Source organism: Coregonus lavaretus, assembly GCF_964263955.1.
Source record: "Coregonus lavaretus genome assembly, chromosome: 18".
NCBI lineage: Eukaryota > Metazoa > Chordata > Actinopteri > Salmoniformes > Salmonidae > Coregonus > Coregonus lavaretus.
In genome coordinates, this window is record NC_140005.1 from 20,844,334 (window position 1) to 20,869,339 (window position 25,006).

Below are 25,006 nucleotides of genomic sequence, written 5' to 3' on the forward strand. Positions count from 1 at the left end.
GGAGAGAGAGAAGAGAGAGGAGAGAAGAGAGAGGAGAGAAGAGGATGAGAGGAGAGAGAGAAGAGAGAGGGGGAGAGAAGGGAGAAGAGGATAGGGGAAAAGAGGGAGAAAGAGGGAGAAAGGAAAAGAGTTTCTCCTCTTCCTCCTCTCCCTCTCCCTCTCCCTCTCCCTCCCCTCTCCCTCTCCCTCTCTCCTTCTCTCCTATCTCCCTCCCTATCTCTCCCTCCCCTTCTCCCTCTCTCTCTCTCTCCCCTCTCCCTCTCCCTCTCTCTCCTCTCCCCTCTCCCTCTCTCTCCCTCTCCCTCTCTCCTCCCTCCCTCTCTCTCTCTCCTCTCTCCTCTCCCTCTCCCTCTCCTCCCTCTCCCTCTCCCTCTCCTCTCCCTCCTCCCTCTCCTCTCACCTCTCTCTCTCTCTCTCCCTCTCCCTCTCTCTCTCTCCCTCTCCCTCTCTCTCCCTCTCTCTCCCTCTCCTTCTCCCTCTCTTTCGCCCTCTCCCTCTCCCTCAGTGTGACCCGCTGCATGCTGATACCTGCTTCTTTAACCTAATCAATCCAGCCCCAGCACAGCAGGGAGCCCAGGGACGCACACGCATGACAGACACTATGCTCCACTCTGTTTAATAAGATAATCTGCTTACACTGGTCTGGGACCTGCTGCTGCACCTGGGTCCCCAGAGGTCCTGGAGGCCCCTAGTATCACACACTCAACTGTAGCAAAGTTGATGAGACATGGATGAGTGCTGTTGTACTCCTGTGCTGAGTGATTTGAATGATACAGGCCCTCTGTAAGACATGGGTGTGTTGGGTCAGGCGTTTCACGAGTAGGGACACCATGCAGAGACAATACTGTAGGGGTGGTGGTCCATTCACAACGTTCTTCTTAACATAAATAACCAAGCAGGGTAAGGAACAGAGGCCATGGTGCAGAGATTGCTCCCCATGCTCCAGACTAATTCAACTCCCTTGTATTTGGATAGGATTTAGTTCACCTCCTGAGTGTGCTATGTTTTGTATCACTGCACCGTGCCATAATAAATTCTCATGATGAGAGGCTGTAAAATATGTATAGTAAATCATTCTGTGCTGGTGCTGTTTTTCAAACAGTCGGTCTCTGTTGATGTTTGATGTCAAGTTTTATTGAATGGCAGTGTGATGTACATAGTCAGCTGTGTGTCTGTTCCTGAAATACTAAGTGGATTAATACGTAATCTGTTAAGAATAGACTATACTGTCGCTTACATATATGTAATGGTGGTGTGTGTTCATGGTGGTTTGCATGACAATGGAAAGTACACAGTTCAATTATGGTGGATGAAGTGTTCGAGCTGTCCCCCAGAACTCTTCACATTGCTGTCAGACTACAGGGATTCACACAGTGTCAATATGACTCATAGTTGTTCAGCCCTTACCTCCCAGAATTTCTGGAGTTTGGGGTCCACATCCAACCATCTGTATCCTCCCTATCAGAAGAACCTGTAGCATAATCATGTATTTGGAAATCATAAATCATTGCATCCCCAATTTAGAAGAATAGTTTAGCATATTGTATTTTTAGAGTATTTATTCTGATAAAGACGTATCGCAATACTTGATATGACTCTGTTTATTTAATCTTTGAGGAAACCTTGACTTGTCATCTATTCTGGGATGTTTTTTTCCATCATATCGGACCGGCTAGCTTCCTTCTGCTGAAGAAAGAGCACGCTCACCTAAAATAGCCCCCAAGTCTGTCTGGGCCCTGGGATGCTGAGCGTAGTCCTGCTACAGTTGGCAGCTGGTTGCAGCACTGTGCTCTTTCCGGACGGAGATAACAACTTCTAGTGTTCTGACTTCCTGAAAGAGGCCGTTTAGCGACGAAAGGACTAATGTAACAGATTGGTTAATTTACATCTGTTTCCAGCTGTTATCAGCATGAATTAATTTAACTGGGCTTTAGCTTAGACAGGGAATAGAGAGGGAGGTGGCGTGATAACTGGACTATCTCAACACGAGGTCTGAGAGCAATGGAGACCACCGCATTTTTCTTCATGGGTCAGTTAGAAGGAGCAAAAGGCCATGGGAGACTGTTTTTACATTGCTGACTCAGTGTTTTTCCCTTGATGTGGACTAAAGTTGAATTGAATCTCCTCAGACTTTTTTTGTGCTCTTCTTCAATCTACTGTAACACATTGCATATGAACTTGATCAAATCTCTTGCTTGTTTTAATAAGTGGATGCTAAACTTTTGAGATCTTTGATGGTTTTGGTCTTCTTCCCAAGGTTTTACGATGCCCAAGTGTATCATGGATATCATGTGAAGCAGTGCTATTGTGAGCTACCTTGGCCCTAAATGTGTCTTTTAAATGGGGGAGAAATGTGTGAATCGTTGGCTCTGAAATGTGTCCTGACACTATGCAGAGTTCAATAAACAATATCAGTTTCAGAAACGGAATGTCTCAGTTGTCAAAACAATATTTCCACCAAAAAACATAGCAGATTACATTTTTTGGGGGATAAAAGCCTCTGTCTTTTGTAAGATGGCAGGCTTTCGTGGTATGAGTTTGAAATTTGAGGGAAAAGTGGTACCAGATATGATGGGGTACCTCACAGTTTAAAATGTTTGGCCAGTTTGCACTGCGCCAAGATAATTTGTCTTCCAATTACAGACTCTTTCTTCTCACATCAGCCTTGTGAGTTTGGGCGCTTGTTGAGAATAACTTTATGTGACTTCTCGTGTGGAGGAGCCCAGTGCAGACGATGGGGTGTCGTACGGTCCAAGGACAGTCTGTGTGGCGTGCGTGTCTGTGGCGTGCGTGTCTGTGGCGTGCGTGTCTGTGGCGTGCGTGTCTGTGGCGTGCGTGTCTGTGGCGTGTGTGTCTGTGGCGTGTGTGTCTGTGGCGTGCGTGTCTGTGGCGTGTGTGTCTGTGGCGTGCGTGTCTGTGGTGTGTGTGTGTCTGTGGTGTGTGTGTCTGGTGTGTGTTTCTGGTGTGTAGGTGGCGTGCGTGTCTGTGGTGTGTGTGTCTGGTGTGTATGTGGCGTGCATGTCTGTGGTGTGTGTGTGTATGTGGCGTGTGTGTGTGCGTGTTCTGTTTGTGTCTGGGTGCTATGGTATGATGGAGGAAGGAGACATTAGATCCACTGTCCCAGAGGCGTGTTATGCCATTGAGGAGAGTCTGGGTAAGAGGTCATGTACAGTGAGGGAAAAAAGTATTTGATCCCCTGCTAATTTTGTACGTTTGCCCACTGACAAAGAAATTATCAGTCTATAATTTTAATGGTAGGTTTATTTGAACAGTGAGAGACAGAATAACAACAACAAAATCCAGAAAAACACATGTCAAAATGTTTATAAATTGATTTGCATTTTAATGAGGGAAATAAGTATTTGACCCCTCTGCAAAACATGACTTAGTACTTGGTGGCAAAACCCTTGTTGGCAATCACAGAGGTCAGACGTTTCTTGTAGTTGGCCACCAGGTTTGCACACATCTCAGGAGGGATTTTGTCCCACTCCTCTTTGCAGAACTTCTCCAAGTCATTAAGGTTTCGAGGTTGACGTTTGGCAACTCGAACCTTCAGCTCCCTCCACAGATTTTCTATGGGATTAAGGTCTGGAGACTGGCTAGGCCACTCCAGGACCTTAATGTGCTTCTTCTTGAGCCACTCCTTTGTTGCCTTGGCCATGTGTTTTGGGTCATTGTCATGCTGGAATACCCATCCACGACCCATTTTCAATGCCCTGGCTGAGGGAAGGAGGTTCTCACCCAAGATTTGACGGTACATGGCCCCGTCAATCGTCCCTTTGATGCGGTGAAGTTGTCCTGTCCCCTTAGCAGAAAAACACCCCCAAAGCATAATGTTTCCACCTCCATGTTTGACGGTGGGGATGGTGTTCTTGGGGTCATAGGCATAATTCCTCTTCCTCCAAACACAGCGAATTGAGTTGATGCCAAAGAGCTCGATTTTGGTCTCATCTGACCACAACACTTTCACCCAGTTCTCCTCTGAATCATTCAGATGTTCATTGGCAAACTTCAGACGGGCCTGTATGTGCTTTCTTGAGCAGGGGGACCTTGCGGGCGCTGCAGGATTTCAGTCCTTCACGGCGTAGTGTGTTACCAATTGTTTTCTTGGTGACTATGATCCCAGCTGCCTTGAGATCATTGACAAGATCCTCCCGTGTAGTTCTGGGCTGATTCCTCACCGTTCTCATGATCATTGCAACTCCACGAGGTGAGATCTTGAATGGAGTCACGGGCCGAGGGAAATTGACAGTACTTTTGTGTTTCTTCCATTTGCGAATAATCGCACCAACTGTTGTCACCTTCTCACCAAGCTGCTTGGCGATGGTCTTGTAGCCCATTTCCGCCTTGTGTAGGTCTACAATCTTGTCCCTGACATCCTTGGAGAGCTCTTCGGTCTTGGCCTTGGTGGAGAGTTTGGAATCTGATTGATTGATTGCTTGTGGACAGGTGTCTTTTATACAAGTAACAAGCTGAGATTAGGAGCACTCCCTTTAAGAGTGTGCTCCTAATCTCAGCTCGTTACCTGTATAAAAGACACCTGGGAGCCAGAAATCTTTCTGATTGAGAGGGGGTCAAATACTTATTTCCCTCATTAAAAATGCAAATCAATTTATAACATTTTTGACATGCGTTTTCCTGGATTTATTTGTTGTTATTCTGTCTCTCACTGTTCAAATAAACCTACCATTAAAATTATAGACTGATCATTTCTTTGTCAGTGGGCAAACGTACAAAATCAGCAGGGGATCAAATACTTTTTTCCCTCATTGTAGATCTAGGCACCAGGTTTGACAATGATGTTATGGATGCTGATGAAGCATGCTAGGTGGGCTTTCATAGGATTAGGTGGAAGGTGGGAAAGGAAGAGCCATTGACAAGAGAAGAATAGGGAACCATAATGTATGGTCCTCCTTTCCTCTCCTGAGCAAATTATATCAAGAGAGTTGTTAACCTAGAAAGCCAAGACGTCAATCTGATATGGCCAAGGGAAACTGTCAGTTAACGTTCATTATGAATGGATTACTTGTTCTGCTGGTCCAGGATAAGTGGAGAATAAAGGTTGACTTCATCAAGCCACACCTTCATCTATTCAGTAACCTTGCTGTGATGCAGGTGTGGTCAACACTGCATCATAACCATTCAGTACTTCCCTCAAGCTCCAGTTCATTGTAATAGCAGTAACTTTCAAAGTGAAACCTGTGAATGAGTAGATGGTTGATTTGGCTTGGAATGTCTGTCTGTATGTGCCCATGTGTCAGTATCTGACATGGACTACTTTACCTCTAGCCGTCTCATGTAATGTAAGGGTGTAATTCCTCATCAAACAGTAAGTGTAAAGTGTGACAGACAGGGCTTTAATATGGCCTCTACGGCGCCTCATGACTGTTAGAAAATCAAACATATCTGTCAGTCCATCAAACTGTGTAAGCAGTGTTATACAAGCCATCTAAAATGTTGATGCGAGTAATTCTATCCCCAACCACTGATCTTGTAATTTGACAAGGGTAAAATAAGTTACTGTACACACTGGTCTAAAAGAGTGTTTCACAATGTGTTATTATTCTCATAAAACGTACAATATACTGAAAGCCATAACAATTCGTTTTACTGAAAGATGCACGAAACATATAAAGTACAGATGTACCCACAAACATCAGTGCCTCCATTTGATTGTTCCAGGCTCTGTCGCAACCGGCCGCGACCGGGAGACTCATGGGCGGCGCACAATTGGCCCAGCGTCGTCCAGGGTAGGGGAGGGAATGGCCGGCAGGGATGTAGCTCAGTTGATAGAGCATGGCGTTTGCAACGCCAGGGTTGTGGGTTCGATTCCCACGGGGGGCCAGTATAAAAAAAAAAAAACATGTATTCACTAACTGTAAGTCGCTCTGGATAAGAGCGTCTGCTAAATGACTAAAATGTAATGTAAATGTAATTGTTAACATGCTATTGCTAACGCTGTTTAACTGTTTGTTAGCAGCAGGACACTCATGTCTAGTGAAGTTCTCTGTAACGCCTCAAGGATCCCTGGAATGTAAAAGCTTGTAGCTTTGCCCCACCGCTTTCCTTTCCTGACAGCCCCCCGCTGTGGTGCTGGCTGTGGCTCTCTCCCAGCCCCCCTGGCAGGTGGGTAAGTGGGCCCAGGACTGGGGGTGGTGGGCAGTGCTTCAGGCCCTGTTTGTTCAGCAGGTAGTGTTTAAACCCTCATCAGGACCCTTGCTGGTAATGGATGGCTCTGGTCCCCAGCCTTCTCGGCCCCAGCAGCACATGTGGAAGTATCACATTACCCCTCGCCACCTTCCCTCTCGCGCTACTCACCAGAGCGAGGGACTCCGATTAACAGCTAAGAAAACGGCACTGGGGTTTTGAGGCTCGGACCTGTGGCCTGAGTTGCAGCCCGCCAACCACTGGCTTTATTGGAAGCAGAGCTAAGTGTTTGTTTTCATTGTGTTGTTGGAAAAGAGAGACGGGGTGCCTTCGTGCACCTTCAAGTGGGGCCTCTGAGATGCGTGCGGAGGAGAGATTGCCCTCCCCACACAACAGAATGGCAAGGACGCAAAGTCGTCACAGCTTCAGGACCTTGGAAAACGTTTTTTTTTCTTTCTTTCTTTAACATAACATAACATTCTTAAGTCTAACAATCCCCTCGAGAGCTCTGTAGGATGGAGCTGGGTTTAAACTAAGAAAGGTGAAAAAGCAACCAACTGAAAATGCCCACTTTACTTTGAACAGCTTGAGATAAAAAAAGGTGCTAAATTATTAACTAGACTATGTAACATTTTATCTAATGCTGCAACAGGTAATGCTAGAAGAACATTAACTTTGCCCCTTAAAGCGTATGTGGTTTAACCCCTCACAGGGAATAATTCCAACGTTAACCCTTAAACATCACAATAGATAATAAAAACAACAGATGGATATGATTAAGAAATGTTCAACAAATTAGCGTATAACTCAAACATGACGTTCTGAAATGATAATCTACTGTACATTTTTTGAATAATAATAAACTGAAATGAGAGAAGGGATAAGTTAAAACAGAAGTCCATGTACTGCCTCTTATTCTTGTCCATTGTTTAGATCAGTGTTTCCTGACCTTTTTTGGTTACTGTACCCCAAATTACATTTTGCTCTGACCCGGAGAACCCACAAAGTACCCCCTCATGTGCATTTTACCAGTAGGCCTATGGTCTTATGAGTCTTCCCAAGTACCCCTTGTGGATAGCCCAAGTACCCCAAGGGGTATACAGTGCATTCAGAAAGTATTCAGACCCCTTGACTTTTTCCGAATGTTGTTACGTTACAGCCTTATTCTAAAATTGATTAAATAAAAAATGTTCCTCATCAATCTACACACAATACCCCATAATGACAAAGCGAAAACAGTTTTTTAGATAATGATTTACATAAGTATTCAGACCGTTTGCTATGAGACTCGAAATTGAGCTCAGTTGCATCCTGTTTCCATTGATCATCCTTGAGATGATTCTACAACTTGATTGGAGTCCACCTGTGGTAAATTCAATTGATTGGACATGATTTGGAAAGGCACACACCTGTCTATATAAGGTCCCACAGTTGACAGTGCATGTCAGAGAAAAAACCAAGCCATGAGGTCGAAGGAATTGTCCGTAGAGCTCCGAGACAGGATTGGGTTGAGGCACAGATCTGGGGAAGGGTACCAAAACATTTCTGCAGCATTGAAGGTCCCCAAGAACACAGTGGCCTCCATCATTCTTAAGTGGAAGAAGTTTGGAACCACCAAGACTCTTCCTAGAGCTGGCCGCAGTAAACGGCACATGACAGCCCGCTTGGAGTTTGCCCAAAGGCACCTAAAGACTCTCAGACCATGAGAAACTCTGGTCTGATGAAACCAAGATTGAACTCTTTGGCCTGAATGCCAAGCGTCACATCTGGAGGAGGTCTGGCACCATCCCTACAGTGAAGCATGGTGGTGGCAGCATCATGCTGTGGGGTTGTTTTTCAGCGGCAGGGAGACTAGTCAAGATCGAGGGAAAGATAAACAGAGCAAAGTATAGATCAGAGAGATCCTTTACGAAAACCTGCTCCAGAGTGCTCAGGACCTCTGACTGGGGCGAAGGTTCACCTTCCAACAGGACAATGACCCTAAGCACACAGCCAAGACAACACAGGAGTGGCTTCGGGACAAGTCTCTGAATGTCTTTGAGTGGCCCAGCCAGAGCCCGGACTTGAACCTCTGGAGAGACCTGAAAATTGCTGTGCAGCGACATTCCTCATTCAACCTGACAGAGCTTGAGAGGATCTGCAGAGAAGAATGGGAGAAACTCCCCAAATACAGGTGTGCCAAGCTTGTAGCGTCATACCTAAGAAGACTTGAGGCTGTAATCGCTGCCAAAGGTGCTTCAACAAAGTACTGAGTAAAGGGTCTGAATACTTATGTAAATGTAATATTCCGTTGTTGTTGTTTTTTTTTTACATTTGCAGAAATGTCTAAAAACGTGTTTTTGCTTTGTCATTATGGGGTATTGTGTGTAGATTGAGGGAAAAAACAAATGTAATCAATTTGAGAATAAAGTTGTAACGTAACAAAATGTGGAAAAAGTCAAGGGGTCTGAATAGTTTCTGAATGCACTGTACGTACCCCAGGTTGGGAACCACTGGTTTAGATTACCTCACATGAAATGGAAGAGGATCTCTTTGTGTAGTTACAGTTCTGTCCACAAATCTCATCCATTACTCTTCTTGAGTCCATTGCATCTGATATAGTTTAGCCACAGTCAGCTAATCCAAAAGATTGAGATTATATCCCCATAGTGTTTCAAATGTTCTGACACTGTTTCTTTCAGTCAGGAGTTCTTTGATGTCAGCTGTTCATATCCTAGGACAGTTTAGTGTGTTTTAATGCCAGTCACATATAATTATGTTAGTATAGTCTCTTGCTGAGGACCCATGTTTGTCTGGCTGTTCCTCTAATAGTGGTGCCTGTCCATGACCTGTAGCACGTCATCCAGGATGGAAGGGCCCAGGTCCAGGCTGAAGGAGAAGCTGTTTTCCACCTCATCCAGCTGCAGTGTGTGCTCATGGCAGGTCTGAGTGGAGTCTCCAATCCTGCCAGAGCTCAGACTGTCCCGGCCAGGACTGTGGCTGCTGACCATGACCCCGTGGCTGGGGCTAACACTGGCCTCCATCGCCCCCTTCCCATCCCCCTCCCCCTGGCCCTCCTCACTGTCCAGCATGGGCAAGGAGCCATACTTCTTCCTCCTCTTGGAGGCACTGTGGCTCAAATGGGCCCTGGTCCACTCTGGGATCTTTGGGGCCTCAGCCTCATCCAGGTTAAGTCGTGGGGGTTTGGGTGGAGGGTAGCAGGCCAGGAAGAGGTTATGTTCACTTTGAGAGCTGTGCAGCATCAGGCTGTGCCACCCCTTCAGAAAGGACAGGTCCCCGAAGCTGTCGCTGCTGGCGTTGTTCCCGATGTGGGAAACGTGGTGGAAGTCGGCCAATGGAAGGCTGATCATGTTGACAGAAAGCACCTCCCTGCGCTTCTGGGTCCTGGACCAGCGGGCCGAGGCTGGTTTACGGCACAGAGACATCTTCAGTGACATCTTACCAGGTCCTGTTGAGATGTCCTTTGGCTTACTTCTGAGATGAAGCCTAAAGACAGTCTACCAGTTTAGAAAAAAATATCTGTTTTGGAAAAGATAAGAAACAACAGAATAATTGTTTTAATCATTCCACTTTGAGATTAGGTTCATGTCAGATCAAGTAGTTTCACATCAGGAACACATCATACATCTCTGATCTGATTGTCCAGGTTTACTTTCATCATGCTGCAGCATACGAGATGTGCAATATTTGTTTCCCTCTGCTTTCCAACACCAGATGTAACCTTTGGATGATGTCAAATTTGATGTGAAAAGGCAGCAGCTATTATTTAGAGAGATGCACCTGCTCTGCTTGGTTTTGTATTAATATAATTCTTCAACATTTGGTTCCTGGGAAATAGTCCAACACGTGCTTTGAAGTGTTTGATTTGAAATGTTTACTTTTCAAATCCAGTTTATTCCCATAAATGCAGGTGTGGTCTGCTGAATGCACCAAAGGAATGGCTTAGCCTGATTTTGACTTATTCTAGTAACTGTGCACCAAATATGCACATTCTAGAGCAGACCCAACATCCTGTATAGAACTCGCCAGCTTGTAGTCCTAAAAAACAGAAATGAGTTAGCCATGGCTCGATGGTCAAAGCATATGTGGAAATTAATGTTTTGTTTGTAGAGTTTTTGGATAAACGCCCAAAATAAGGTCTGAGGTTAACACAGGCTTAGGAGATCTTATACGTTTTGTTCTATAAGATAATATCATTCAGTTAACACGAATTATTAACCATTAATATGGTTGTTTTGATTACATAAATGCTTCAAATTTCACAAAAAGGAATATTGGCTGAGGAAGATTGTATCATAGAACAAAACGTATAAAATCTCCTAAGCCTGTGTTTACCACAGACCTTATTTTCGGCATTTATCCAAAACCCCCCCAAAAAAAGAAGACATTTCCACATAGGCTTTGACCAATGAGCCATGGTGGACTTTTTAGTCTCCATTTGTGCCTACAAAAAGATGCCATTACTATTGCTCTCTATATCTGTATGAGATATGTCACCATACTCTCTGGCCCCCTTTCCTGTCCATTTGTCAGGCATCTACAGGCTTCGCTCTTACTTTTATGAATGGGGTGGAATTTACTACGTGTTGAGAGACAAAACCCAGATTAATTCAAACACAGTACGCAAATGTATCTTGTTTTATTTATCCTTATCTTTAGATCTGTTGATCTGGTTTACTGGTCACAGACAGTTAGTCAGCCTTTCCTGTTAACATACTGGATCCAGAAGAGATCACATTCCACAACTCTTATTTAAGAGAGGTGTCGCAATACCTGACATGATTTGTTATGATAGTAATATATGAAGAATTTAACTAGAATATGACTTTCACATACTGTAAATGGCGTCAAACTGTTGTCGGTTTTGTAGATCTCAGACAGAGCACTTTGTACAATAGTCATTTAGAGATTAATCTGTACAGTATCAATCTCAGTTAGCTGTAAACCTTGAACAGCAACCACCCATTTAGAAAGCAAGGGCATAAAACATATTACATAAGACAACTGTACACACTGAGGAAAGTGTGGCTCTGAAAAGATTGTTTAAGTCCATTATAGTTAATGTAAGCTCTAGGCCCAAAGCACAAAATAAAATGCACCTTATTCTAATCTAGTTAAGTATGGTTCCAGTAACTTAGTGTTTCGTGAGTTGTAATAATTTTATTGACTAACACAGAGTGCAGTTCATCATCTCTGGCTTGTGAAATGGACAATCTCAGTGGTCTCTGGGATTTTAAGGGCTCCTAACAGCTTTACCCATATTAGATCTGCGTTCGTGACTTGAAACACTCACTCTGTAAATTTGTAAGGCACTACGGCAAACATGTTTTGTTGGCCCATAAAGATTTATCGGCGCTTTAGTAGCAGCGGGAGATTGGGAGAGTGTGGACACAACAGCATTCCTTTCCAAACATGTCAGTTGGACGAGGGAGTGTTAGAATTGCAGCAGTGAGGATCATGTAAAAACTGCTTTGTCAAGACAATTTACAGTTATCTAAATAATCTTCCTCGTCAAACCGCCTTTAGACGAACACGTTTGAGGGAGACTGTCAAATGAGTTGGCTATCTGTCCAAATGGAAATGCCTAAAGTATATTCTCAAGAGCAGGTGTTGGTTATGATTTAAGAGTTGGCATATCTAATACTTTTCATAGGTTGATTGTAACAACATAGAATGTAGTATGATAGATCTGTTAGCTCTTACCTGTACTGCTGTGTACACAGGGCATCTGTATCCCACACCCACACGTCTGTCTCTATCAGGAAGCCAGGCTACGGCTGATACCTGCAGACTGTGACACTGTTTCTCCTGACATGATGGGGCTTGTTCAACTGCAGAGGGAGAAGCACAGTGAACAACCCTGAGAGAGAGAACTGGTGCCACTTCCCCAGAAAATTCTCTAAATCCCAGATTTAACAGCCCAGGCCCCTCTTGTCTCTTACCTGAGTCTTAGAATCCTTATCAGTAGAGGGTACTTCTCACGTCCTGTAGACCTTGCCTAGTTCATCTTGTGCTTCCCTCTATCTTCTCAAAGTTCAGTTCAACAGTACATGTATATTCCTTCCAGGACCCCGTCAGGTTTGTTGGTTGAGAAAGTGTCCTCTGTAAGTAACCCAGGTGAGGTCAGTGTATAAGAGGGTTAAGACGAGCAGGTGGAGTTTTCTTTCCCTTTTTTTCTCTCTCCCCTCTCCCTATCTAATGGCAGAGCGAGTGTTTGCCCTCGGATGATGTCACTCTTCCTGCCGTGTGAGTCTGAATCATGGGCGTAAATCCCGCTGGCTGCACCCACTACCTGAGGGAGATGGCAGAACAGGAGCTGTCGGAGTCCCAACTGATTTACTGCTTGTAACAGGGATGGAACTGAACTAAGGAAAGAGCACAGCACATTCCTCACACAGACAGGGCCACAGTAATGCGTGTTTGTGTGATCAGGGGGGTTACTCTAACTACGAGGGGGTTAACCGATCACTAATCTCCATGTCATTGTCTCTACTCTACTGATTTCCTGTGCTCTGTTAGCTTGTGTAAAGCCAAGGTCCAACATAGGCCATTCTGGCTGAGTGGAGGCCAATATGCAGTGATATCGGATGAAGCCACTGACTAGCACACAGACATGTATGTGCAGAATGGCTGATTTGCACAAGATAGATAACCTTTTGCAGTTCCAATTCTCACGCCTCCAGCTGCATGCATGTTTTAGTTATTAGAATTTTGTAGGAATACTGCTCAGTTTGGCAAACGGGGGAGAAGGGTCTTGGTCAGGGAGGTGACCAAGAACCTGATGGTCACTCTGACAGAGTTCCTCTGTGGAGATAATAATAATATGCCATTTAGCAGATGCTTTTATCCAAAGCGACTTACAGTCATGTGTGCATAAATTTTTACATATGGGATCGAACATACACGGGGATCGAACCCACTACCCTGGCGTTACAAGCGCCATGCTCTACCAATTGAGCTACAGAGGACCATGGAATAAACTTCCAGAAGGACAACCATCTCTGCAGCACTCCACCAATCAGGCCTTTATGGTAGAGTGGCCAGACGGAAGCCACTCCTCAGTAAAAAGCACATGACAGCCCGCTTGGAGTTTGCCAAAAGGCACCTAAAGACTCTCAGACCATGAGAACAAGATTCTCTGGTCTGATGAAACCAAGATTGAACTCTTTGGCCTGAATGCCAATCGTCACGTCTGGAGGAAACCTGGCACCATCCCTACGGTGAAGCATGGTGGTGGCAGCATCATGCTGTGGGGATGTTTTTCAGCGGTAGGGACTGGGAGACTAGTCAGGATCGAGGCAAAGATGAACCGAGCAAAGTCCAGAGAGATCCTTGATGAAAACCTGCTCCGGAGCGCTCAGGACCTCAGACTGGGGAGAAGGTTCACCTTCCAACAGGACAACGACCCTAAGCACACAGCCAAGACAACACAGGAGTGGCTTCGGGACAAGTCTCTGAATGTCCTTGAGTGGCCCAGCCAGAGCCCGGACTTGAAGCCGATCGAACATCTCTGGAGAGACCTGAAAATAGCTGTGCAGCAACGCTCCCAATCAAACCTGTCAGAGCTTGAGAGGATCTGCAGAGAAGAATGGGAGAAACTCCCCAAATACAGGTGTGCCAAGCTTGTAGCGTCATACCCAAGAAGACTCGATGCTGTAATCGCTGCCAAATGTGCTTCAGCAAAGGTCTGAGTAAAGGGTCTGAATACTTATGTAAATGTGATATTTCAATTTTTTTATTTGTATAAATTAGCATAAATTCTAAAAACATGTTTTTGCTTTGTCATTATGGGGTATTGTGTGTAGATTGATGAGGGGGGAAAACTATTTAATACATTTTAGAATAAGGCTGTAATGTAACAAAATGTGGAAAAAGTCAAGGGGTCTGAATACTTTCCGAAGGTGCTGTATGTGTTTGTATATGTATATGAATGTAAACTCAGCAAAAAAATAAACGTCCCTTTTTCAGGACCCTGTCTTTCAAAGATAATTTGTAAAAATCCAAATATCTTCACAGATCTTCATTGTAAAGGGTTAAGCACTGTTTCCCATGCTTGTTCAATTAACCATAAACAATTAATGAACATACACCTGTGGAACGGTCGTTAAGACACTAACAACTTACAGACGGTAGGCAATTAAGGTCACAGTTATGAAAACTTAGGACGCTAAAGAGACCTTTCTACTGACTCTGAAAAACACCAAAAGATAGATGCCCAGGGACCCTGCTCATCTGCGTGAACGTGCCTTAGGCATGCTGCAAGGAGGCATGAGAACTGCAGATGTGGCCAGGGCAATAGATTGCAATGTCCATACTGTGAGACGCCTAAGACAGCGCTACAGGGAGACAGGACGGAGAGCTGATCGTCCTCGCAGTGGCAGACCACGTGCAACAACACCTGCACAGGATCGGTACATCCGAACAGCTCACCTGCGGGACAGGTACAGGATGGCAACAACAACTGCCCGAGTTGCACCAGGAACACACAATCCCTCCATCAGTGCTCAGACTGTCCGCAATAGGCTGAGAGAGGCTGGACTGAGGGCTTGTAGGCCTGTTGTAAGGCAGGTCCTCACCAGACATCACCGGCAACAACGTCGCCTATGGGCACAAACCCACCGTCGCTGGACCAGACAGGACTGGGAAAAAGTGCTCTTCACTGATGAGTCGCGGTTTGGTCTCACCAGGGGTGATGGTCGGATTCGTGTTCATCATCAAAGGAATGAGCGTTATACCGAGGCCTGTACTCTGGAGCGGGATCGATTTGAAGGTGGAGGGTCCGTCATGGTCTGTGGGGGGGGGGTGTCACAGCATCATCGGACTGAGCTTGTTATCATTGCAGGCAATCTTAACGCTGTGTGTTACAGGGAAGACATCCTCCTCCCTCATGTGGTACCTTCCTGCAGGCTCATCCTGACATGACCCTCCAGCATGACAATGCCACCAGCCATACTGCTCGTTCTGTGCATGATTTCCAGCAAGACAGGAATTCCAGCAAGTCAGTGTTCTGCCATGGCCAGCGAAGAGCCCGGATCTCAATCCCATTGAGTACGTCTGGGACCTGTTGGATGGGAGGGTGAGGGCTAGGGCCATTCCCCCCAGAAATGTCTGGGAACTTGCAGGTACCTTGGTGGAAGAGTGGGGTAACATCTCACAGCAAGAACTGGCAAGTCTGGTGCAGTCCATGAGGAGGAGATGCACTGCAGTACTTAATGCAGCTGGTGGCCACACTAGAAACTGACTGTTACTTTTGATTTTGACCCCCCCTTTGTTCAGGGACACATTATTCCATTTCTGTTTGTCACATGTGTGGTGATGGGATGGACGGAGTTAGGCGCAGGAGTGTGAAGAAGGAATATGCTTTATTTAGCCCTATAAGGTAGTTCGCAGCAATGTTTATACACTATCCCAGTGCGACTTAAATGCGTACTGGGAAACAAACATACACGGGTAAATATTCCCGGCAATAAAATAACAAAGATGCTCAACCGAGCTAGCGATACCTTCACAATAAACAATCACACACAAAGTCATGGGGGGCAGAGGGAACACTTATACAGGTATTGATGAGGGGATATGAACCAGGTGTGTGGAAAACAAGACAAAACAAATGGAATGATGAGATGAGTAGCGGCAGTGGCTAGAAGGCCGGTGATGATGAATGCCGAAGCCTGCCCGAACAAGGAGAGGAGGCGGCTTCGGAGGAAGTCGGAACCTACCCACATCCTGATTCACCCGTTCCATCTACCCATTAGATTCGGGGTGAAACCCAGAGGTCAGGCTGACCGAGATCCCCAGACGTTCCATGAAAGCCTTCCAGACCCTGGACGTAAACTGGGGACCCCGGTCAGACACGATGTTCTCTGGCACCCCGTAGTGCCAGAAGACGTGAGTAAACAGAGCCTCTGGGAGACCGGGCAGAGGAAGGAGGCGGCAGGCTTTAGAAAAGCGGTCCACAACGACCAGGATGGTGGTGTTACCCTGAGAGAGGTGAAGATCGGTTAGGAAGTCAATAGACAAGTGGGACCATGGCCGTTGTGGAACTGGTAAGGGATGTAACTTACCCGCTGGGAGGTGCCTATGTGCCTTACTCTGGGCGCACACCGAGCAGGAGGAGACATACACCCTCACATCCTTAGCCAATGTAGGCCACCAGTACTTCCCGGTCAGACAGCACGCTGTACGACCGATACCTGGATGACCAGAGGAGGGAGACGTGTGTGCCCAATAGATAAGACGGTCACGGACAAGAGACGGCATGTACCGCAGGCCAGCTGGGCACTGAGGTGGAGATGGCTCTGTGCGTAACGCCCGCGTCCACCGCCCACACTACCGGTTCCACAGTGCGGGAGGCCGGTAATATTGGGGTGTTGTCTATGGGCCTTTCCTCTGTGTTGTACAGCCGTGACAGCGTGTCTGCCTTCACGTTCTTAGTACCTGGTATGTATGACAACGTGAAGTCAAACCGGGTGAAGAATAAGGCCCACCTGGCCTGGCGAGGGTTCAGCCTCCTCGCTGCCCGAATGTACTCCAGGTTATGGTGGTCAGTCCAGTCGAGGAAAGGGTGTTTCGCCCCCTTGAGCCAGTGCCTCCACGCGGTCAGGGCTCTGACCACAGCCAGCAGCTCCCAATCACCAACGTCGTAGTTCTGCTCCGCCGGGCTGAGGTTCTTCGAGAAGAAGGCACAGGGGCGGAGCTTGGCTGCCCTGCCCGAGCATTGGGATAGGACAGCGCCTACCCCTACCTCGGACGCATCCACCTCCACTACAAACAGAAATGATGGTTCGGGATGGGCCAGTACCAGGGCTGAGGTGAACAGAACCTTCAGGTTACTGAAAGCCATGTCAGCCTCAGCAGACCAGCGGAGCCGGGACGGCCCACCCTTCAACAGAGTGGTGATGGGAGTCGCGACCTTGCCAAAGCCCCGGATAAACATCCGATAGTAATTGGCAAAGCCATTGAAGCGCTGCACCTCCTTCACCGTGGTTGGGGTGGCCAATTCCGCACGGCGGAAATGCGATGTCCCTCCATCTCCACACATGAGGTGGTGATGTGGTATCCGAGGAAGGAGACGGACTGTTGGAAGAACAGACACTTCTCTGCCTTGGCATGAAGGTCATGGTCCAACAGTCGGCCCAGCACTCTGCGAACCAGGGACACATGGTCGGCGCATGTAGAGGAATACACCAGAATGTCATCGATGTAGACCACCACACCGCGACCAAGCATGTCCCGAAACACCTCGTTCACAAACGACTGGAAGACTGATGGAGCATTCATCAACCTGTACGGCATCACCAGGTATTCGTAATGCCCCGTGGTTGTACTGAATGCTGTCTTCCACTCGTCCCCTTCCCGGACACGCACCAGGTTGTATGCACTCCGGAGATCTAATTTCGTGAAGAAGCGCGCCCCATGCATTGATTCGATAACAGAGGGGATGAGGGGTAGAGGGTAACTTTAGCAAATGGTTGTTTGATTAAGTGCCCGGTAATCAATGCAAGTTTTAGAAAACGCGTGCGCCAAATCGAGGTATTCGGGGGGAATGCACACGGTGGAGGTAGTGTCTGGACTTTCCACCGTGGTTGCACCAACGGAAACAGCTAGACACCTACCCTAACACTCTCGCAACCACCGCCGCCTCCAGACCTGGAAGAACCCTGACGACAGCGTGCAGCAGAATGTCCTCTCCTACCTCATGAAGCTGGTTGAGATAATGCCAAGAGTGTACAAAGCTGTCATCAAGGCAAAGGGTGGCTACTTTGAAGAATCTCAAATATAATATATATTTTTGATTTGTTTAACACTTTTTTGGTTACTAAATGATTCCATATCTGTTATTTCATAGTTTTGATGTCTTCACTATTATTCTACAATGTAGAAATTTTTAAAACCCTGTAATGAGTAGGTGTGTCCAAACTTTTGACTGGCACTGTATATATATACACACGTACATACATACATACAGTACATACATTACCGTTCAAAAGTTTGGGTCACTTAGAAATGTCCTTGTTTTCGAAAGAAAAGCTATTTTTTTGTCCGTTAAAATAACATCAAATTGATCAGAAATACAGTGTAGACATTGTTAATGTTGTAAATGGCTATTGTAGCTGGAAACGGCTGATTTTTTATGGAATATCTACATAGGAGTACAGAGGCCCATTATCAGCAACCATCAGTCCTGTGTTCCAATGGCACGTTGTGTTTGCTAATCCAAGTTTATCATTTTAAAAGGCTAATTGATCATTAGAAAACCCTTTTGCAATTATGTTAGCACAGCTGAAAACTGTTGTGCTGATTAAAGAAGCAATAAAACTGGCCTTCTTAAGACTACTTGAGTATCTGGAAAATCAGCAATTGTGGGTTCGATTACAGGCTCAAAATGGCCAGAAACAAATAACTTTCTTCTGAAACTCGTCAGTCTATTCTTGTTCTGAGAAATGAAGGCTATTCCATGCGAGAAATTGCCAAGAAACTGAAGATCTCGTCCAACGCTGTGTACTACTCCCTTCACAGAACAGCGCAAATTAGCTCTAACCAGAATAGAAAGAGGAGTGGGAGGCCCCGGTGCACAACTGAGCAAGAGGACAAATACATTAGAGTGTCTAGTTTGAGAAACAGATGCCTCACAGGTCCTCAACTGGCAGCTTCATGCTGACCTTCTAGGAAGAGTTGCAAAGAAAAAGTCCAGTGTCTGTGTTCTTTTGCCCATCTTAATATTTTATTTTTATTGGCCAGTCTGAGATATGGCTTTTTCTTTGCAACTCTGCCTAGGTCAGCATCCCGGAGTCGCCTCTTCAACTGTTGACGTTGAGACTGGTGTTTTGCGGGTACTATTTAATGAAGCTGCCAGTTGAGGACCTGTGAGGCGTCTGTTTCTCAAACTAGACACTCTAATGTATTTGTCCTCTTGCTCAGTTGTGCACCGGGGCCTCCCACTCCTCTTTCTATTCTGGTTAGAGCTAAAGTAGTCTTAAGAAGGCCAGTTTTATTGCTTCTTTAATCAGCACAACAGTTTTCAGCTGTGCTAACATAATTGCAAAAGGGTTTTCTAATGATCAATTAGCCTTTTAAAATTATAAACTTGGATTAGCAAACACAACGTGCCATTGGAACACAGGACTGATGGTTGCTGATAATGGGCCTCTGTACACCTATGTAGATATTCCATTAAAAATCAGCCGTTTCCAGCTACAATAGCCATTTACAACATTAACAATGTCTACACTGTATTTCTGATCAATTTGATTAGATTTTCTTTAGAAAACAAGGACATTTCTAAGTGACCCAAAACTTTTGAACGGTAGTGTATATGTATGTATTTGGGCTCCCAAGTGGCGCAGCGGTCTAAGGAACTGCATCTCGGTGCTTGAGGCGTCACTACAGACCCCCTGGTTCGATTCCAGGCTGTATCACAACCGGCCGTGATTGGGAGTCCCGTAGGGCGGCGCACAATTGGTTCAGTGTCGTCCGGGTTTGACCGGTGAAGGCCGTCATTGTAAATAAGAATTTGTTCTTAACTGACTTGCCTAGCTAAATAAAGGTAAATAAAAAAAATACACTACCAGTCAAAAGTTTGGACACACCTACTCATTCAAGGGTTTTTCTTTATTTTTACTATTTTCTAAATTGTAGAATAATAGTGAAGGCATCAAAACTATTAAATAACACATATGGAATCATGTGGTAACCAAAAAAGTGTTAAACAAATCAAAAATATATTTTATGTTTTAGATTCTTCAAAGTAGCCACCCTTTGCCTTGATGACAGCTTTGCACCCTCTTGGCATTCTCTCAACCAGCTGCTGAATTCTTTCTCTAAGATTACTTTACTGATCAGATCTTTTAAAATGGCTCAAATAAACAAAGGCCTGCCACCCCTCCTTCCCCATTCACTCCCTAACACCAGAACAGACCTTTAACAGATGCAATGACTCACGCAAATGTAATAACTGCCTTATCATAACATTTATCCAAGACTGGAACTGAGCATTTCAACATCTCCAATTCAATATTTATTTTCTCCACCAGTAGCCCATCCACTGTTTTGTTTTGTTGGGAAGCCATGGTTTCATGCTAGCAGACTGTCAGGGGAGGGGATAGCGTGTGTTATCTGTGGTGATGTGGTCACACAGGGCTAGGGTTGCAAAATTCCAGGAACTTTCAATAAATTTGCTGGTGTTCCAGAAATCCTGGTTGGAGGTTTCCAGAGTTCCTGCTTATTCCCTCCTGATTCCGGGATCCTCCAACCAGGATTTTGTGAATTCCAGGGAATTTATTGAAAGTTCCTGGAATTTTGCAACCCTACACAGGGCTCACCATTTGACCAGGGTTTCTAGGTGTGTTTACTAGGTGTGTTTACTCCCATGTTTGGGGTGATTACGTTGGACCTGGACCCTGACCGTAAGAGCAGAATGGGTGTCTGACTTCCTTCTTCTCCCCTCTCAATCTCTCCCTTCTCAGGGCAGTGTTGGTACTGTGGTCTTTCTGGGCTGACAATGTTCTCCCTCAAACCTAGGATGCTGCTTGTTTTTGTTGATACAGGAAAAAGGGCTTCCAGATACTGCTTTGACTGGCTCTATAAACCCAAATCGAGGCTTTTGTGTTTATTCATTTGGGCCTTTGTTATGTGTTTTTGTCTTGTGGACAACCGACAGAGCAGTGTTTCACTGTTGTAAGATGTTTCCTCTCACATGGAATACATAGCAGTTCGGTTGTGGCCCTGATAGTGTATGATGAAGATCTGTACAGGATTGAAACATTGGATGCAAACCAGTGTTGTGGATATCCATCAACAAGTGAAATCCGTGATTAGACAGTGAGGGAGCCTGTGTCGTCACTGTCTCTCTAAAATGATGAGTGAGTGAGTCAGACAGACAGTGATGAGCTTTGTGGCAGCGCTCCAACTGAAACTCACCTGTCTGAATGGATAGACCTCTGTCTCTCAGGATAGGCAGTTTAGTTGCATCTGAAGATGTTTCATTGTGTAACATGACAAAGTTCTCTTGTCTTGATGTATAGTTGTGGACCAAATTCCAGGGGTGGCCTTATTCCTTCCCATACATTTTACCTAGGCAATCTTAACAAATAAGAGACATGAATGACATCATGTCCTCTAATAAAACAGTCAGTGTGTTCCATTTCAAATCCTGACTTCTTCCCCACTGTGAGATTTGTAGAAGTAATGCTTCATTGCCGTGTTTGCAAACTAGCAGACCAGACGTGTGTATTTGTGTGTGTGTGTGTGCTGTTCTCAGTGGGAGGACACGGAAGTCTGAGAATGTTTACCTGCTTGTGTCTCCTGGCACTGAATTATTTGTAATTATTAAATGAAGGGTTTGATATTTGGGTTTCTTTGAACGTCTGGGCTCTGAAGTAAACAGTGTGTGGACTGCTACATTCCAGTTGCTGTTTGTTCAGCACATTAAGCAGATAAGGAACCATTACACATGCTCAAAGGAGCAGTACAGACCTCTCATCAGGCGCCACACCAGACATACACAAACCACCAGCTTGTTCAGACACACGCACACACAAACAGTATACATATTTTATGTGTATATGTACTTTAACCTTCGGTTCACTTAATTTTTTTGTCCCGTCTCTTTTGGGATATTGAGGGTTTTAATTCTACATTCTTGCTGGTTCTGTGACCCCAGTGTTTTAAAATCAAATCTGTTGCAATCAGAGGGCTTTTCCCGGAAGGCCCTGATGTGAAAGACATAATTCTGGTATTACAAAGATGTATTGTTGGATATTACATAACTGAACAGCCCTCTCCCCCATCTCCCTGTTATAGAAACCCCCAACACATCCATCATACAGAGAAATGCCAGAGCACAGGGAGTTCACGTCTCAACTTCCATTTCTCTTTCATTTTGTTTATTTCCTTTCCTTTCCGGGTTTCCAAATGCACCCTCTCTATCCAGCAGGCTCAAATCCAGCCCTATACACCCCCCCCCCCCCCCCTGCCCCCCAGAACACAGCATGGCAAGAAAAAGAAATCGAAACATGGCAGAAACTCCACAAATCATGTGCCTTTGTGTTCATTTAATGACATTTTATAAGTACCATCTGTATGTATTGTACAGTTTTTTTGAAAATTGTTGAAGAATAAAATCCACATCTAGACCTAGCAATAATTTACCTGGACAACCCCTATGGTGTGGTAGAAGTACCGTAGTCTATAGGAGGAGCTGTTGTAAAGAAGATCTGTTAGTTCACACGTAGCGTTAAACCTATTTGTCTCAGACACCTTGGAGCAGGATGTCTCGTTGCTTGCAGTGGATCTTGGTGAGAGGGGGAAAAAAAGCAAACTGAAGTGAGGCGATGTGGATCAGAATGTTCTGAAAGAAGGTGATGGCTTAAAGTCCTTTCAGGCTTGTCTAAATCATTCAAATATGTATATGTTTATCAGCACTGTACACAAACACATTCACTCCTTTTGATCTCTCTATTTAGGTTAATGAAGGCTGTTGGCTGATGGCTCCCAGTCTGTTTCTGGACAGGCAGTTAGGCGGGCAGACCGGCGCCGTCTCAGGTCCATGACACATAATAGGCCTTCATGACATCATCAGGTCCTCATAGCCCCCGGGAGACACACTTCTGTCATGAGCTGGAGAGAGAGAGAGATTTTAGGAGGGGAGGAAGAAGAGCTGGAAGTCTCTCTCTTTCTCTTATCACCCCCATGCTGGCTGTACGTTAGCATTGGCCTGCAAAACTAACTATAACTTACCTCAAACTGGACGCAGATACATAAACATGGTATCCACAAGTTCATCTGACTGGGGATGCAGATAAAGGGCCTCATTGCCAATATCCCGAACTATCCCTTTAAAGAAGGAATACAGTCCTTGTGTGATCAATTGTCAGATCAGATACCACTTTTCAACAAAAGTGAGAGAACTGTGTGTAACTCAAGACACACACACACACACACACACACACACACACACAGCCAGGTGGGTCTAATGTAGAGCAGAGCTCCTGATCCCATCTGTCTGTGGGGGAAAATACTGTGCCCGGCCACCTGCAGCATGGCCCGCTGTCTCCTGTGGAGCACCCTGACTCACCGCCCTGCCTGGCGTATGGTGATGATATTACGGCTGGCCTGGGGTCAGGTTGTAGCATGCTGTTAGTCAGCCCTGAGCGAGCGAGCGGAACGGAGCAGTGTGTGTGTTTATGTCATCTTGCCTCTGTGCTGGCCCTGTCCTCTTCTCCTGGCTTTGTTGTCTTATGTTTGTCTTATGTGGTTTCCCTACTCTCTCCAGCCCCTGGAGTGTTTATGGAGCAACACACACACAAACACACACACTCATACACACAAACACACCTCCCCAAGTGTTAAGTTAGTTAGTTAGGGATGCACAGGCTAAACACGTACAGTGAGGGAAAAAAGTATTTGATCACCTGCTGATTTTGTACATTTGCCCACTGACAAAGAAATGATCAGTCTATAATTTTAATGGTAGGTTTATTTGAACAGTGAGAGACAGAATAACAACAAATAAATCCAGAAAAACGCATGTCAAAAATGTTATAAATTGATTTGTATTTTAATGAGGGAAATAAGTATTTGACCCCTCTGCAAAACAAATTATAGACTGATCATGTCTTTGTCAGTGGGCAAACGTACAAAATCAGCAGGGGATCAAATACTTTTTTCCCTCACTGTATGTTGAGTGTGAGCCCACCAGGCAAGGAAACAGCTCTCAGCTAGGGAGAACTGTGTCACTCTCCTTAGACACCTGTTTGTGTTCAGAGCTCACCTCTACATGGGAAGTGAACCAATAGAATATCTATTGACCATAAATGGGAAATAAAAAGAGACATACAGTATCACTGTCCATATAGGCCTAGTTTTTCATATAAGCATTTCAAAGAGTGGCCAGTAGAGGTCAGTGTGGAGTAAAGGTGGGTGGAAGGGGGGGACTGCATTCCCTCTGGCCCACAGTTACACCCTTTGTTTTGTTTAATTGAAGATGCAACAGTTGTTTATTTACTTAATTGAGCTTGCGTGATATTTCATGGTTACATCTTAGACAAGGACTTGATCTCACATTACTGGAATGATAATGACAGATGTCTATCCAACAGCATGGAGAGGGAGCCTGCCTCCCCACACATCCCTCTTTTTCTCCTCCTCTCTTCCTCCCTCTCTCTCTCTCACACACACGGGTGGATGCTGGAGTCCCAGTGATCTCTTCCAGATGGTTTACCTCACCGAGCCACTCTCTAACCCTCCTTCATTCTCTTCACTTTCTCTGTCTCGCTCCCCCTTTCTCTTCTGTTTCCCACTATGTCTCACACATCCACACACACTCTTGCTTCTCTCCGCTCACTGTCTTGTTAAGGAGACACTTCCTCGGCACAGCAGACTTCCTCGATCTAATCCTATAAAACAAAGGTTTATTCTGTGGACACTCAGCCTCCCTCCCCCTCCATTCAGGATTAGGGGCAGTGTGTGTGTCTGACTGACTGTGTGTGCGCACATGCATCTAATCAAATCAAATTTGATTTTTTTCACATGCGCCGAACACCACTGGTAAGAGTGTGCCTTTGCATGCTTGTGTGTTTAAAGTGTGTGTGTCAGCCCCTAGTGCTTACTGTGCAGTCTAGGCCTCCATGTGTCTCAGTGTGTGTGTCTCTGTGTGTTTGTGTGTCTCTTTGTGTCTCTCTCACTCTCTGTCTGTGTGACCACACAGGGCTGGTAGGCAGGTTGAGCTGGGGCTAGCCTGCATCTGTTCCAGCCTGCCTGATTAGCCGGTGGCTGGCTCACTCTGGCCACTCTAATTCCGCTTGGTAAGGGAATCCCTGTGCAGCTCTCCCACCCCGGCCCTTCAAAGCAATCACACAGG

The 25,006-nt window shown here is 45.5% G+C and overlaps 1 protein-coding gene and 1 pseudogene across 5 annotated transcripts in view; one reads left to right on the forward strand and one right to left on the reverse strand.

Moving 5' to 3' along the window:
* The window catches only part of LOC311145219 (dnaJ homolog subfamily C member 17-like), a 68,269-nt pseudogene that overhangs the window by 41,197 nt on the left and 2,066 nt on the right, over positions 1 to 25,006 (forward strand). The window lies entirely within an intron of this gene.
* LOC311145220 (cdc42 effector protein 2-like) lies at positions 5,344 to 12,388 on the reverse strand. Of its 4 annotated transcripts, XR_014614578.1 has the most exons (4): positions 12,090 to 12,379; positions 11,851 to 11,978; positions 8,615 to 9,666; positions 5,344 to 7,274 (listed from the first exon to the last, which is right to left on the reverse strand). XR_014614578.1 is itself a non-coding variant. In XM_084181444.1 (3 exons), the coding sequence occupies exon 3, from the start codon at positions 9,582 to 9,584 to the stop codon at positions 8,952 to 8,954; it is 633 nt and encodes a 210-aa protein (XP_084037570.1). In that variant the 5' UTR covers positions 9,585 to 9,666; positions 11,851 to 11,978; positions 12,090 to 12,388; the 3' UTR covers positions 5,344 to 8,951. The 4 variants fall into 4 exon arrangements, 2 of the variants coding, with proteins under 2 accessions (XP_084037570.1, XP_084037571.1); XR_014614579.1 differs by lacking the exon at positions 12,090 to 12,379 and having other exon boundaries at positions 8,615 to 9,644; positions 11,851 to 11,892; XM_084181444.1 differs by having other exon boundaries at positions 5,344 to 9,666; positions 12,090 to 12,388.

What these genes read in the sequence shown, in the direction of transcription:
- LOC311145220 (XM_084181444.1), bottom strand. Translation starts at nt 9,584, where the DNA reads ATGTCACTGAAGATGTCTCTGTGCCGTAAACCAGCCTCGGCCCGCTGG.